This window comes from Sarcophilus harrisii, chromosome 4 (genome assembly GCF_902635505.1).
Source record: "Sarcophilus harrisii chromosome 4, mSarHar1.11, whole genome shotgun sequence".
NCBI classification, from domain to species: domain Eukaryota; kingdom Metazoa; phylum Chordata; class Mammalia; order Dasyuromorphia; family Dasyuridae; genus Sarcophilus; species Sarcophilus harrisii.
Genome location: NC_045429.1, coordinates 97,688,785 through 97,704,064, shown reverse-complemented (window position 1 = coordinate 97,704,064; position 15,280 = coordinate 97,688,785). Strand labels below are relative to the sequence as shown.

The following is a 15,280-nucleotide window of genomic DNA, read 5'->3' as shown; positions in this document are numbered from 1 at the left end:
TAATTTATTTTTATCATTATTATATAAATTATTATTATTTGCATTTAACATTGTTTTCCTTTGAAATTTGGAGTTCCAAATTCTCTCCCTTCCCTATACACTGAGAAGGCAAGCAATGTGATATCAATTATACAAGCGAAATCACACAATTTTCTATATTAGCTATAGAGCATCTATTGATATTCAGTCTCATTTCTCCAAATGCCTACTGGACATCTTGTAAGTATCTTCAATAATTCAAAAGTGAACTTGTTATCTTTCCCCAAAATCTCCTCTTTTGAATTCCCCTGTTACTATTGAAAGTACCACCACCCTCCCATTTGCCCATACAAGCAAATTATGACATTCTCAACTCATTCTCTCACCCTTCCCCCTACTATCCAAACTATCACTCATTCCCCAATATCCAAACTATTGCCGATATCTCCTGCATATGACCCCTTCTCTTCTTTGATACTACAATCCTCACTACAAACTTTCACTACAATCTTCACCACCTCAATAGCTACTGATTGGTCTGCATTTTCACTGGTAACCCACCACCCCCATGTCTAGCATATTCTCCCTCTTCATCTGTACCTCTTAGATTTCTGACTTTCTTCAAATCCCAGTTAAAATTCCATCTTCCACAGAAAAATTTTCCCAATTCCACTTTATTCTAGTACCTTCCCTCTGTGGATTATTTCTAATTTATCCCATAATTGAATGCATAGTGCCTCTCTATTGGACTAGTGGGAATAACTGTGATCTTTGAAAATAGAGACTCTTTTAAAATCTTTTTTTTGTATAACTGGCACCTAATATATAGTAGGCACTTTATAAATATCTTGGCCCACCAACTCAAGAAAATGGTACAGACACTCAGCCTTCTGTTCACATACCCACTACTCAGTCTCTGCTAAGGTATAAGATCCTTACCTTTGACATCTTTGGTTTCCACAGTGCTTCTTCCCAGAAGCCTCTCTCTCCAGTCACTGGACAGAAGCTTCTCAATGGTTGGCATAACTGAAAAAAACCAAAAGATGAAAATCAACCTTTCCCAATAACTCCCATTACTATTCCCCAGCACTCTGGAAAACCCACGTCTGCCCTTGACAGGGACCTTACCTTCTTTCAAGTTCCGATTAAAATCCAGCTTTTCTTGGCTCCCAGTGGCTAGCTCAGGCCCAGATCTCCTAGGTTCTGGGGGCCCATCACTTCTTGGGGACCCGCAATCCTATAATACAATTCATCCCACATTGTCATTATGTGGCTGTTTGTCCCACAGACACAGAAAGACACACAACCAGAGGGAAGACAAGTCTTCAGCAAAGGCAGAGTGGTTTTTTGGGAGAAGTAGAAAATAGGAGGCTGAGCTTTAGATTACCTGGGCTTTTTTTAACTATATGTGCCTTTCTTACATGGGATTTTCAAGCTCCCTGACATGTAAAAAACAATCTCCACTCCACATTTTAGCTAAGTGAAAGACACATTATTCAGGTCAAATGCAATTGCAGGGAAAGACACCAACAGTTTTCTCTCAGTCTGGTGGACTCTCCTTAAAGTAATTGATAGCAAAACAAAAGATACAGAAATACAGCCAGAGAAGAGAACAAAGTTTTCAGTTTTAAGCTATGCTTTTGTAGTATTTAACAAAAGGGAATGATGACAACATGGACACAGAAAGACCTGATCAGTGGTTCTGGCTTATCAAGAAGCCATAACACTGGGACAACTAGGTGGATCAGTGTTTATAACACTAATTTAGGAGCTGGGAAGACTTGAGTTCAAATCTGCCCTTATACCCCAGGCAAATAACTTGCCAAAACAACAACAACAACAAACAATAACACATCCCTAATCCTCTATCTCCTAAGAAGAATCACAGATAGAAGTAGGGCCTTAGAGGCCACCCAGTTCAACTTTAAAAAGGAAAGGATTTACATGATTTGTCCAAAGCAGAGAGAGAATAAGCATCAGAAGCAAGATTTGAATCCAGATCCTATCTCCAGAACCATTTGCACCATGGAAATATTGCACCTTAGTGTTAGAAGGTTATTGCTTCTGACTCCTGCTTTCACAGGACTGACATTGCTGTATCCACAGCTCTCCTTACTATTCCCTTTCAATCCAGTTAGGCCAGTCTATACACCATCCCCTTCTAAGAGATATATGTTGGCTCTCACCATTCCTCTCCCCTTAGAAACAGCCCCCCTTCTTCTTGATATTATCGGCGTCCAGCCCAGCCATCTGAGCCTTCCTCCAATCCTCCTTTCTTCCATGAAGCCTCCCCTGACCACACCAGCCCAGAAGGATCTCTCCCTCCTCCTATCTCTCACAGCCATTATTGTCTGTACCCTTCATCATCTGGCTCTTTAATTATAAGCCTTGTGACATCTTTTGAATAGAATCATAGAATATTTTAGAGCGGGAAGGAACCTTAGAGAGCTTCTAATCCACCCCTCTCATTTCATGAGAAAGAAACTGTATTGTTGTCTTGTATGGTTATTTAACTCTTGGGTGTATAATAAGACTGATTTCCAAGAGTCACATGGGAAAAGAGTTCCGTTAGTACACAGCTCATTAGATATCTACATGTACCTGTCTTCTTTCTCCAACTAGACTGTAATATAAGACAGAGGCAGCATGATAAAATGGGAAGAATGAAGTCTAAGAGAGGCTGGGCTGGGTATTTTCATGTCTCTGTGCCCTCACCAATACAATGTGGAACTTACAGGTAGATGGCATAAGGTCCCTTTAGCTTTAGTTCTGGGGCACCATGAAGCAATGACCACATGCTATACCAAGTGCTGTATTTCTTATTCTTTTACAGAGCCAGGCATAGCAAAGTTGCTCCAAATGAGCGAATGCCAGATCCCTGTTAGGGACGTGAGCATAAAAAGCAATAATAACAGTTCACATTCATATAAGCATTTTAAGGTTTACAACTCTTTCCCCACAGGAAGTCTGTGAAATAAAAGGTATAAATGGCATTATAACTATTTTATTGTCTAGCTTTTGCTAATTTTGTATGGTGAAATCAAGTGGCCTGAACTTTGAGCCAAGAACAAACCCAGGAAGAGGAAGTAGGTTATGATGCAAAATGCACTGGATATATACATTTCAAAGGATCTGGATTCGAATCTCAGTTCTATGACTTCCTGTGTGACCTAGAATAGCTTACCTCAGCTCTCTGGGTCTTAGTTTTCTAATGTATGAAATGATGGGGCTGGATCTCCACTGTAGCTATGAACCCAAGTCCTGCCAACAAAAGGGAACTTTCTCTACCTGAATGAGATACTTTGCCAACTGGTTGAGTACCATTGCCCTGGCCTGTGATTCCAGTTGAGCATGAATCTCTAAAGACAGAAAGAAGGAAACTGTATCTGGAGCAATCTAAGGGTAATTAAGTCACCTGGGGTGGGCCACTTGAGTCAGCTCCATCCTGGGGGGGCCGGGCTGGGTCTCCGGTCAAAGGCTCTGCAGCAGGGGCTGGCACCTGCTGGCCAGATGGAGCCTCCTGGCATATATCCTTCTTTTCTTCTGCCTTGACAGTACAGTTCACCATGGTCCCAATGCCATCGAGTGCCAGCTGGGGAGAGATGGGGCTCCTCATGGACATCCTGACAAAGAAAGGAAAGAAAAAATCAGAATGAGACTCACCTAAACTAGAAGCCCAATATCACAGCCAATTTCCCCAACTTTTAATATACCCACATAGACATCCAATGTCAGAAATCTAAATTCTGTATTCTATACAAAAAGATAAGAAAGGGTAGCTGCCTACATATAAACCTTTCAATGTAGGGACTTCTGGGGAGGGGAAAGGGAAAGGTTAAAATAAGTGCATGCACACACACACATATACAGAGAAAGAGAAGAATAGAGAGAGAGAAAGACAGACAGACACACACACACACACACACACACACACACACACACACACTTTTTATGTGCCAGATACTGTTCAAAATCCTTCACAAATATTATTTCATTTAATCCTCACAATAATCCTAGAAGGTAATATAATAGCAATGATATTGGAGCTAACATTTATATAGCACCTACTATGTGCCAGGCAACACACTAAAAATTTACAATTATTATCTCATTTGATCTTCATACAACTCTAGGAGGTAGATGCTATTATTATCCCTATTTTACAAATGAGAAAACTGAGGGAAATAGAGGTTAAGTTATTTGTCTAAGATCACACAATGGTCTGATTGAATTTGAATTCAAGTCTTTCTGACTCAGACCCAACACTCTATTTACTTTGCCTCCTAGCTGGTATTTTTCTTTCTGGATAACGTAGTTTATGAAAATTGAGAAAAATTATGGCCAATGACTACTTATCAACTCAATCTTCAATGCTTTGGTCTGGTTTAGAAGAAAAAGCAGTGAATTTATCAACAACAACAAAACTCTAAGTTTAAATTGTAAAGCACTTAGCAAAGTTCTTGGCACATAGTGGGCATTTCAGAAATGGTTCTCTCCTCCTTTTAATTTATTTCCCCTTAATTAGGAAGAAGAATTTCAAAGGTAGAAAGGGCTATCTTATCTACCATGCTCACATTAGGCATTCGAGAGCAGAGGCAAAAAGCAAGTTCAATGACTTATCCAAAGTTACATAGATGAATAACAAGGAATTAGATTTCAAATCTCCAAGTGACCTAGGACAAGTCATCAAAGACCTCAGTTACTTCATCTCTAAAATGACGAATTTGGGTTCTGGTGTGAAAAATGTGTTCTAGAGTCCTCAAGTCAAAACTACTTTTATAATAATACTGATATTAATTGCCTATTAAAATACTGCCTTTACTCTGCCATCTTGGTTCTACCTCCTTAAAATACTTTCTTTTCTGGTATTGGATTTTCATCCTATACTTCAACCAAAGCAATATATTGTAACACATTGAATATAGAAACAGAATATCCAGCTGTCTTCTATTAAGCCAGTTATTAAAAAAAAATGTAAAAATATGTAAAACAATGTCATCCTTCTAACTAATTCTTTTTTGTTTGTTTTGGAAAAAAAATATTTGTTTTATTAAAATGTTATTGATGTTTGACATGTATTGAGTCTATTTTCCCAATGAATTAATAATTTTAAAAACTATTGGGGTTTTCATTTTTAATACAGCAAATATTGATAGATAGAGGCAGCTAGGTGGTGCAATGGATAGAGCACCAGATTTAAAAACAGGAAAACTCATCTTCCCAAGTTCATATCTGACTTTAGATACTTACTAGCCCTATGAATCCTGGGCAAGTCTCTTAACCCCATTTGCCTCAGTGTCCTTATCTGTAAAATGAGCTGGAGAAGGAAAGGGCAAACCACTCTAATATTTTTTAACAATGAAATCTCAAATGGGATCATAAAGAATTGGACAAGATTGAAACAACTGAACAACAACTACAAATTGATAAATATGGCTCACAAATACAAATGATCTTTAGGAAATCCTCATTGACTTTTTTTTCCCTTAAGCCAATTTGTGTGAAATGATTTACCCAGTATGTATCAGAGGCTAGATTTGAACAAGTACCTTCTGTCTTCAGGATCAGTATTTTAATCCACTGAGACACCTAGCTGCTCCAGATCCTCAATGATTTTTGAGAATGCCATGGAATTGAACTGCTGAGTTACATGATTTCTATGATTGCTCTAACTCCTTTAATACCATGATCCTCCTTTTCTAGGTAACATTTCTCTATCATTGGCTTGAAGGACAGACCCTACTGGGTGGGATAGTTTCTGTAGTGGATAGAGGGTCATAGTTCATAGAATCCTGACTCAATATTATTAGATATGATCTTGAGTACTTCAGTTTCCTCACCTATAAAATGGGGATAAATAATATTCATGAGTACCTACCTCAAAGGGGAGGAGGGTTATGACTCAAATAACACATTTAAACACTGTGCAAAGTTTAAAACTTTGAAACACAATTTAACGATTAGATACAGTAACTTTATGTATACTTTCGCTGGGGCTGGGTTCAAAGCTGCAACTCTCCACCTTTCTCAGCCCACCAGCCAAATGTCCCTTCTATCCTTTAAGTGTCTCCTCTACAACTCCCTCAGTAGATTTAGTTAGGGGGCCCTAGTAGCAGATGAGATTCGATTTGTTTGGCATTCAAAGTCCTTCATAACTTCAGTCCCTGCTCCCCACTATGTCTTTCTAGATTTTTTTTTGTTTTAAATACCCTATATCCCTCTGAGAATTCTATCCTCTTAAGTGTCTCCTCTGTAGCTCCCTCAGTTATTAGAGGGTCCTAATAACAGATGAGATTCGATTTCTTTTCAGCATTTGAAGCCCTTCATAACATCAGTGCCTGCTCCCTCCTACATCTTTTTATTTTTTTTTAAATACTCTACATCCCCCTAAGAATACTTTTACTTAATGATAACATTCTTCTTTCTGTTCTCCAAATCAGCACTCCCATCTCCTGAGACTGGGCCTTTCTATCAGCCCATGCCTGGAATGCTCTCCCTCCTGTCTTCACCTCCAGGCTTCCCTGGCTTCCTTCAGCTAAAAATCACTGTACGTAGGAAGCCTTTCCCAATCCCTCAATTACAGTGCTTTCTTTCTGTTGATTATTTCCTATTTGTCCTGTATCTAGTTTGTTAATACATATTTGTTTGCTTGTTTCCCCAATGGTGAGCAGTGACCATCTTTTTCTTTTCTTTCTTTGCCATTCTATGTATTCCCCAGTGCTTATCATAAGAACTGGCACCTAGTAGGTGCTTCATAGGTGCTTCATAAATGCTTATTGGCTGACTGACCTAGACCCGACCACTCTGTCCACCCATACTCCACCCCAGTGTAGCCAAAGGGAGAAGGTATTATTAACAGCACAGGTCTGGAAAGAACAGAAGACCATGAGTTCCAGGCTCACTCAGGTAGAACAAGGGGGGCACAAAGAAGAGATGGGCACTTGTGCCCCTCCGTCAGTGCTTGGGGTTTTGGATCCAGAAGCATCAGCGGGTAAATGAAACCCAGAAGCCCCCTACCCTTTAATTCTTCTTTTCCTCCCCCCACCCCGGGGCCCAGATTGACTCCAGGAAGCAGAGAGGCCTCAGCCCATCCGGCAGGAGGGGAGCCCCCGCCCCCCCTGAGCCAGCCAACTAGCCAAGCCCCTCTGGGAGGGGGGAGGCCGGCGAGCTGGGGGCGGGGCAGGGTGGGGAGTAGAGGGGGTTGGGGGGAGGCCGGGGAAGGGGTGTTCTCCTGAAGCTCAGGGCAGTAATTACATAACAAACAAACCCCAGGCTCAAGCTGTGAATTAATCAAACCGCTGAAAATAAAACCTTCCTCTCAGGAACTTCAGACAAAGGAAACGAAAACAACCGGGCTGGCTGGGAAATGAAAAGGCAGCGGGCGCTGAATGGGGGACAAAAGGAAATCAGACAATAGGGTGTTGGACAAAAGCAATAAAGCCAGGGGAAGTGTGACAGGAGAACAATGGGGGCCTGTGTGTTTCTGATCCGAGCCTGGGGCTTTTTATCTCCAGTCCCGGCCCGCCTCCAAACCCACCACTTGGCTCTCGGGGTGATTGGGTTTCCTCCTTTCTTGGGGGCTGAGCCTCTGTTTTTCCTCAGCTCGGGTCCCCCCCCCCCAACAACTACGGGCTGGTTCCCTGCTCTCCCTACCACCCCCTCCCAACCAGTGGCTTCTTTCCCCTTTCTTCCATGTGGGACCCAGCAAGTCCAATTAGGAGATGATGGGGAACCCAGACCCAGACCCAGACACACACACACACACACACACACACACACACGGCTGTCACACACACACGGCTGTTTTCCAACTTCAACCCTAACATCCGTGGCCTTTTGCTGGGAACTCGTGCTTAGAGCATGAGAAACTGATGAGTTTCTGTCCCTCATATGGAGAAGCTGTTTATCCCACAATGGAAAGAGCATTCCTTTCCGATCCTGACACTGCCACCAGAATTTCCTCGCCCTTCGTCTTCAGTAAGAAAAAGGGATTGAACCAGGTGGTTTCTCAGGAACTTCTGGCTCCATCACGCGGTATAATTCCGTGATTTTCAAAGTTGTGTTTGTCAATGGGGTTGCTCTGAAGTTCTGAGGAAAGCACTCCCCATCTTGGGCTTCTTCCCCTGTCAGTCTTTAATAAAAGTCCTTGGGGACTCATGGACTTAACTAGGAGTGAAAGAGACAAGTCTAACCCTACAAGAATTTATTGAACGCTGTGTGCAAGGTCCCGTGGTATATTCTGAGGATACCATGATAGAAACCATCCTGCCCTCCAGAAGGTTACTACTAGATTGTTGTTTGTCCTTCGTTCTCAAAGAGTACCATGATATCAAAGAAGGTGATGTCAGGACATGCAAGTGACTTGGATTTATGTGAGGGAGGGCTGTGCAAGGTGAGCCCCTGTCTACCAGAAGGGTAGAGGAGGCAGGGAGGACATGTATATGCAAACATATATGTCTATGTAAACATATAGAAACAAGCCTGCCTTTAAGAAGACATAGTGGAGGCACAGCTAGGTGGTGCAGTGAATAGAACACCAGCCCTGAAGTCAGGAGAACCTGGGTTCAAATCTGGTCTCAGACACTTAACACTTCCTAGCTGGCAAGTCACTTAACCCCAAATTGCCTTGTCAAAAAAAAAAAAATAAATAAATGACCCGTAGTGGGAGCAGGGAGAAGGACATGTTTATAGATAACCAAGTACATGACAATAAAGGAGCACCTTAGAGGTCATTTAGTCTCCAGCAATCTTAACCTGTGTGTTGTGACCCCATGTGGAGTCTCCTAACTGAATGTGGGTATCATGGAATTGTGATTTATTGCCAGTAAATGTTTGATTTATATGCCCATATGTACTCAAGGTCACATAAAAATTTCTCAGATGCAAAGGGGTCACCAGGGGGAAAAGTTTAAGAAGCCCTGAATTCTAGTCCAACCAGTTCATTTTATAGATAAGCAGACAGAGGCTTATAGAAGCCAGACATGTCTACTTCAAGATCCAATAAGATGGTGTAAAGCCCAAGTCTTAATTCTCAGCTGGTCTGGGTTTTTTTGTTTTGTTTTGTTTTGCTTTTTTGGAGGTAATAGGGATTAATGACTTGATCACAGAGTTATAACATGTCTGACACCAAACTTAAAAACTCAGGTCCTCTTGATTCCAGGGCCATTCCCCTCACATCACATGGTTTTTTACTCTGAGTTCCATTAACACAAGAATTTGGATCCTGGACTGGATAGGCAATTAGGGTAAAGTGACATGCCCAGAGTCACACAGCTAAGAAGTGTGCCTGAGGTCAAATTTGAATTCAGGTCCTCCTGACTCCAGGACTAATACTCTATCCACTGTGCAATCTAGCTGCTCCCAGAAGGAAAATCTGATATGCTACAGGCTACACTATCCAAGCCCCATAGGGTCTGTTGTGAGGGAGGATCTAGGAGAGGGGCAATGAGGGAGAATGGAAAGAGAATTAGATTTGAAGCAAAGACATGAATGCCACAATTGGCTAGGTGGCCCTTTTCATTTAGTACCTCATATTCCTATTTATTTTCTCAGTGTATATAGGACTTCTCAGCCATGAATCCAGCTATCTTGTTCTACTCTTTCCTCTATAGGCTCAACTTCTTAAACTGTGGTTCATGACTCCATTTGGGGTCCCATGACTGAAAGCAGGAATCATGAAGTTTTGATTTATTATTAGTAAATGTTTGATTTGTATACCCATTTTATATACCTATATGGTCGCATAAAAGTTTCTTGGAAGAAAAGGGGTTGTGAGTGGAAAAAGTTTAAGTAAAACTGCTATAGTACAGGTGAAACAGGGCCTAGGTTAGAATAGGTTACATGGGGGGGTTGGCACCTTGGGTCTCTCCTCCTATTTGGTTCTGATGACAAGGAGGAGAGGGCTATATATCTGACTGGATCCTCTCCTCCCCCTAGACTAGGACTCAGCCCCCAGGGAAGGAGTTCTGGGGCCCTGAGTTTCCTTTCTGACACCGTCTTTCCTCTCTCTTGTATGAACAATGTGAGAGAGGAGCCAAGTCCCCTTGGCCCAGGGCCCTTTCAAAGGGCTGATGGAGTGGTACAGTGCAAATAGTAAAATCTGGCATTCATATTTGGCTCTGCCACTGGTTCTCTGGGTGACCTGGGGAGTCAGTAATAATTCACATCGATCTGGCTCTTTGAGCTTGGCACAGCATTTTTCTCACAACCATCCTGGGAGTTGGGGGCTGTGATAGTCATTACTCCCATTTTAGAGATGGGGAAACTGATTGGTAAAGCACAGGGGATTGGTAAAGCAACTTGCCTAGGGTCAAATAGCAAAGAAGGGTCAGGAGTGGGAGCGCAAATCTAGATCTTCTAAGAAACTGCTTTTCATTTTTCCTCTACACTGCTAGGCACCCCAGAAACCAGCAGTCTCCTTAACTCTAGGACCTTTGAAACAACATAGGCTTGACTATGTTTTTGATTGTACCCATGACTGCTTGGTATAGGACACTTCCTCCTACCAACGATACTTTTCTGGGATTTATAATCTTGGGTGGTACTGTAAATAGGGCACTGGTACTGGGAGTGAGGAGGACCCGAGTTCAAATATGCCCTCTGATACTTAATAGCTGTGTGTTCCTGAGAAAGCCACTTTACCTTGCTTGCCTCAGTTTCTTCATTTGTTAAAAGGAGCCAGAGAAGGAAATGGCAAATTACTTCAGCATATTTGCTAAGAAAATCCCAAATGAGATCACATAGAGTCAGATATAACTGAACGATTGAACAATAACAAGAGTTTTCTGGGAGCAATTAGGAGTTAAGTGCTCTCCCCACACACCTCCATATCTAGCCTGTATTTGAGGCAGAGTGAAGTATCATAAACATTATAGACAGCTAGGTGATGTAGTGCCTATGATCCTAAGTTGTGTGACCCAGGAAAAGTCTTTTAAGCTTTTTCAGCCTCAGTTTTCCTTATCTTTAAAATAAGACTGATGATAACAGCACATAGCCCCCAGCATTATTGTGATGAACAAATGAGATAATATATGGAAAATATTTGCTAACCACAAGGACAGAAAATGTTAACTCTTAAAGGTCCTTGAAAACCTTAACGCATTATAGAAATGTTAACCCCTTTCTTTCAGTTTCCTCATCTCTAAAATGGGATTAATAATAATGCCTACCTCATAGAGTTGTTGTCAAGATCACATATGCCAGATGCATAGTTGAAGCCATATAAATGCTTATTCCTTCCCTCTCTATTATTTTTATTATAATTTTTAAAACTTTATTGGTCAAATGAAAGCGTTGGAGTAATGATCTCAAGATCTCTGTGTGTATGTGTGTGTGTATATGTATGTGTATATATATATATATATATATATATATATATATACGTATGCATATATGCACTTCTACAGATTGGACTAAAGCAAAGATTTTTTTTAATGCCACAGATGCCTTTGGCAGTCTGGTGAAGTCTAGCCTATAGAATCCTTCTCAAAATAATGTCTTTAATGTATAAAATAAAATACCCAAATGGCAAAGAATTGGAAATTGAATAGATGCCCACCAATTGGGAAATGGCTGAATAAATTATGGCATATGAATGCAATGGAATATTATTGTTCTATAAGAAATGATGTCCCAACATGATTCATAAGGAAATGTGTATTTAAAAAGTTAATATACAAACAAACAATAAAATATATAATGATTAGCCTGACTTTAGAAAAGCCTGGAAAGATTTCTGTGAACTGATACTGAGTGAAGTGAGCAGACTCAGAGAACACTGTACACAATAACAGCAAGATTGTGTGATGATAAATTATGACAGACTTGGCTCTTCTCAGTAATTCAATGATGCTAAGAATTCCAATAAACTTTGGATGAAAATGCCATCCGAATCCAGAGAATTGTGGAAACTGAATACAGATCAAAGCATACGATGTTCACTTTTTTGTTTGTTTTATTTGTTCTTGTGATTTTTCTCTTCCAACATGACTCATATGGAAATATATTTAAAAAAATGAATGTACATGTACAACCTAGAAAGTTAAAAAAAATTTTTAAAAGAAACTTTAAAAAATTTTTTTAAATACACAGGATTAGCAAGGAAACCAGTTATACAGGAATAGTATCTCTATCTATCAATATACCTATTTCTATATCTATTTAAAATGGATCCCATATTAGGAATCTCTGAATGAGAATATCTATTACCTGTTGTGAATTTGAGAGGGAAAGAGAGGGCAGGACACAAAAAAAGAATCACATGTGATGGGCAGGCCTGGATGAACTGAGATCTGTGGCCAAATGCATGAGATCATAGATCTCCTACTATATTCCAGCATTCAAAGGCTGTTCGGGTCTGCTCAGCTAGGACCTCCCTGTTCACAAGCAAATTCTTAGGACTCGACTGGAGGCACTTTGCTTTTAACTAAATTAAAACACTCCACCCTGGTAGAGTAGATAAGAACTAATAAGAAAAAAAGACTAAAGAACCCTGGGTTGCAGGAGAGGGAATGGGAGGGTAGGAAAGCTTAGTAAATCCCAGCTCTGGAAGAAGGCATATTTATCAAGCTAGAAAAGATCATATGATCATGTATCATAATGGCCCTGGGATAAAAAGATTTCTAGATCTAGAAATCTTAAGAGAGATGTTATATATACTTATGTAGGTACATATTATCTCCCCCACTACAGCATCTGGGTGGTGCAGTAGATAGTACCTTCCCAAAAGTACAGAAGACATTTTGTGAGTTCAGTTTTTGACTCTTACTAGCTGTGTGACCCCAGGCAAGTCACTTAACTCTGTTTGCCTGTTCATCTATTTCTTCATCTGTAAAATGAGCTGGAGAAGGAAATGGCAAACCAGTTCAGTATCTTGGCCAAGAAAACCTCAAATGAGGTCATGAAGAGTCAGACACAATAAAAAAAAATTGACTGAATTCACAGTGAAGTCTCCCCCAATAGAATATAAACTCCTCGAGGGCAAGCACTGTTTCATTTTTGGTTTTGTACCCCCAACTTTTAGAATAGTGCCTCACATATGGTAGGTACTTAATAAATATTTGCTAATTGATTAACTAATTGATCATCTAGTGGAAAAAATGGGATCTCCAAGAAGTTAAAAAAAAACAAACATCATCAGTCGTCCTCATCAACAAGCATTTTTATTGGCTCTCCGAATTCATCTCTGCTTCTCGGCTTCCCTGTCTTCCTTCAAGTCTCAACCTTTACAAGTTCCTCAGTTCTTCTGATCACTAATGTCTTCCTTCTGTTAATTTCCTCTCGTGTATCCTGTATATATTCAGTTTGTACATAAATGTTTGCAAGTTAGTTTCCCCATTAGACTGTGAGCTCCTTGATCCCAGGGACCAGTTTTTTCTTGGCACATAATAGGAATCTAAATACTTACTGACTTGCTTTGCCTTACTAAGGATTTATTTGCCAGGCATTGTGCTAAGTCCTGAAGATAAAGAGAGGAAAAGCTCCACAAGTTCTACTCTCAAAGAGTTTACATTCTAATGGGAGGGATGACAAGTACATATAAGATATGAGGAAGAGAGAGGGGAAAAAAAGGAGAGGGAAGAAGAAATTTACTTGATAGTTTTAACTATGACATATTTAAAAGTTGTACATGATAGACTTGCAGTTTCATGTGCAATCATGTATTAGACCATGTTATGGAAATACTTGTTTTATTCCACAAATTTAAAAAAAATTTTTTTTAAAGAACTTAAAAGATACAGTGGAAATGGGAGATAATCTCAGAGGGAAATGACTTATCTATGGTCACATAACTAAATAAAATAAATAACTAAATCAGAGGCGGGATTTTAATTCAGGTTATCGGGGCTGTCTCTTCTCTATCTAACTCTTTCCCAAGAAGTTGAAACTCCCTCCTGTTTCAAGTCCTTTGAAGGAATGTTCTATTCTTCCCATGACCCAAAGCCCACTCAAGTCATCTATGTCAATGTTTTCCTTCTTCAGATCTAAGTTTTTTACTTAGGATTGACCTAAATCCCTCCTGCTGTAAATCAAGCCTACTTCTTTTTATTCTGAGCTCAGGATAGGTAGAAAACATCTTTGGGATGACATCAATGAATAAACCTTAAGGTCCCATTATCTACTTCATCTCTTCAACCTTCCCTTCCCCATGGACCTCAATCCCTACTTAAAAAATAAATAAATAAAAATTTTCCTTAAAAGCACCTTCTCCAATCCTTCAAGCTTCTGTGTGGATCTCCGCAAAGTTTAGCTCCTTAGGTTGCTCTACATCTAGGGGACACAACCTGCTACTGCCCCAAAAAAACAGACACACATTCTGATCAACTCATACTGCCTGCTTTACTTTTTTTATCTGCCCCAATTTACCTGTATGAGAATACAGGTATGGGGCTGTCTTCATCCTGGGTTTCTGATTGGTACCCAAAGCCTGAGGAATTCTAGACTAGGAATTCCTAGAAATTGGATCAATCCCTTCATCACTTGTCTAACATGAAAAGGAAGCAGCTTTGGAACTGAGGGAAAATACTCAAAGGACTCCTCACCATCATTGCCCATCTATACTATAGAACAGGGGTCCTCAAACTTTTTAAATAGGGGGCCAGTTCACTGTCCCTCAGACTGTTGGAAGGCCGGACTATAGTAAAAACAAAAACTTTGTTTTATGGGCCTTTAAATAAAGAAACTTCATAGCCCTGGGTGAGGGGGATAATCGTCCTTAGCTGTCGCATCTGGCCCACCGGGCCATAGTTTGAGGACCCCTGCTATAGAACAAGCTGGTAGAATTCCTCCCAACTCCCCTATTGTATACTTCTATACCTTGACACCTAGCCTGACTTTTGCCCAGAGCAGGTCACTCACTACCTACTTCATTTTCTCACCCACAAATGCCTCTCTGGAAAAGAGAAAAATGAGCTTTCATTCCCCACTCTGATTTTTTTCCCAACCTTCCTCCACAGACATAAACATTCCCATTCCTTAAATGTATATAATTACAGGAGCTATTTGGCCTGGAGCAAATTGATTCACCTTGATAAACTTCAGTATCTTCACTTGTAAAAAGAGAATAATAATACCAGTACTACCTACTTCACAGGATTGCTGATGTGATAATAAATGTGAAAGTGCTAGGTACACCTTAAAATGCTATTGTGTTTACATATAACTTAGTGCTAGGATTATTAAGAGTAAGAATCCTAGAAGTTTAGAGGGAAGGAAACTTTCTTACAGATCCATCTCTCCTCCAAGCGAAAAATGCTTTTAAATGCACAAATTTAAATAGAATTACAAAGGATACCAATGGCAT

At 40.2% G+C, this 15,280-nt stretch overlaps 1 protein-coding gene across 2 annotated transcripts in view; it reads right to left on the bottom strand.

Moving 5' to 3' along the window:
• SOX13 (SRY-box transcription factor 13) overlaps positions 1-15,280 on the bottom strand; it is a 75,352-nt gene that overhangs the window by 20,562 nt on the left and 39,510 nt on the right. For both annotated transcript variants that reach the window (XM_023501894.2, XM_003767607.4), the window contains exons 2-4: positions 3,395-3,602; positions 1,108-1,216; positions 919-1,005 (exon numbers count right to left, since the gene is read on the bottom strand). In XM_023501894.2, the coding sequence (XP_023357662.1) occupies positions 919-1,005; positions 1,108-1,216; positions 3,395-3,601 (403 nt within the window). In that variant the 5' untranslated portion in view covers position 3,602. The remainder of the gene's footprint in view (positions 1-918; positions 1,006-1,107; positions 1,217-3,394; positions 3,603-15,280) is intronic.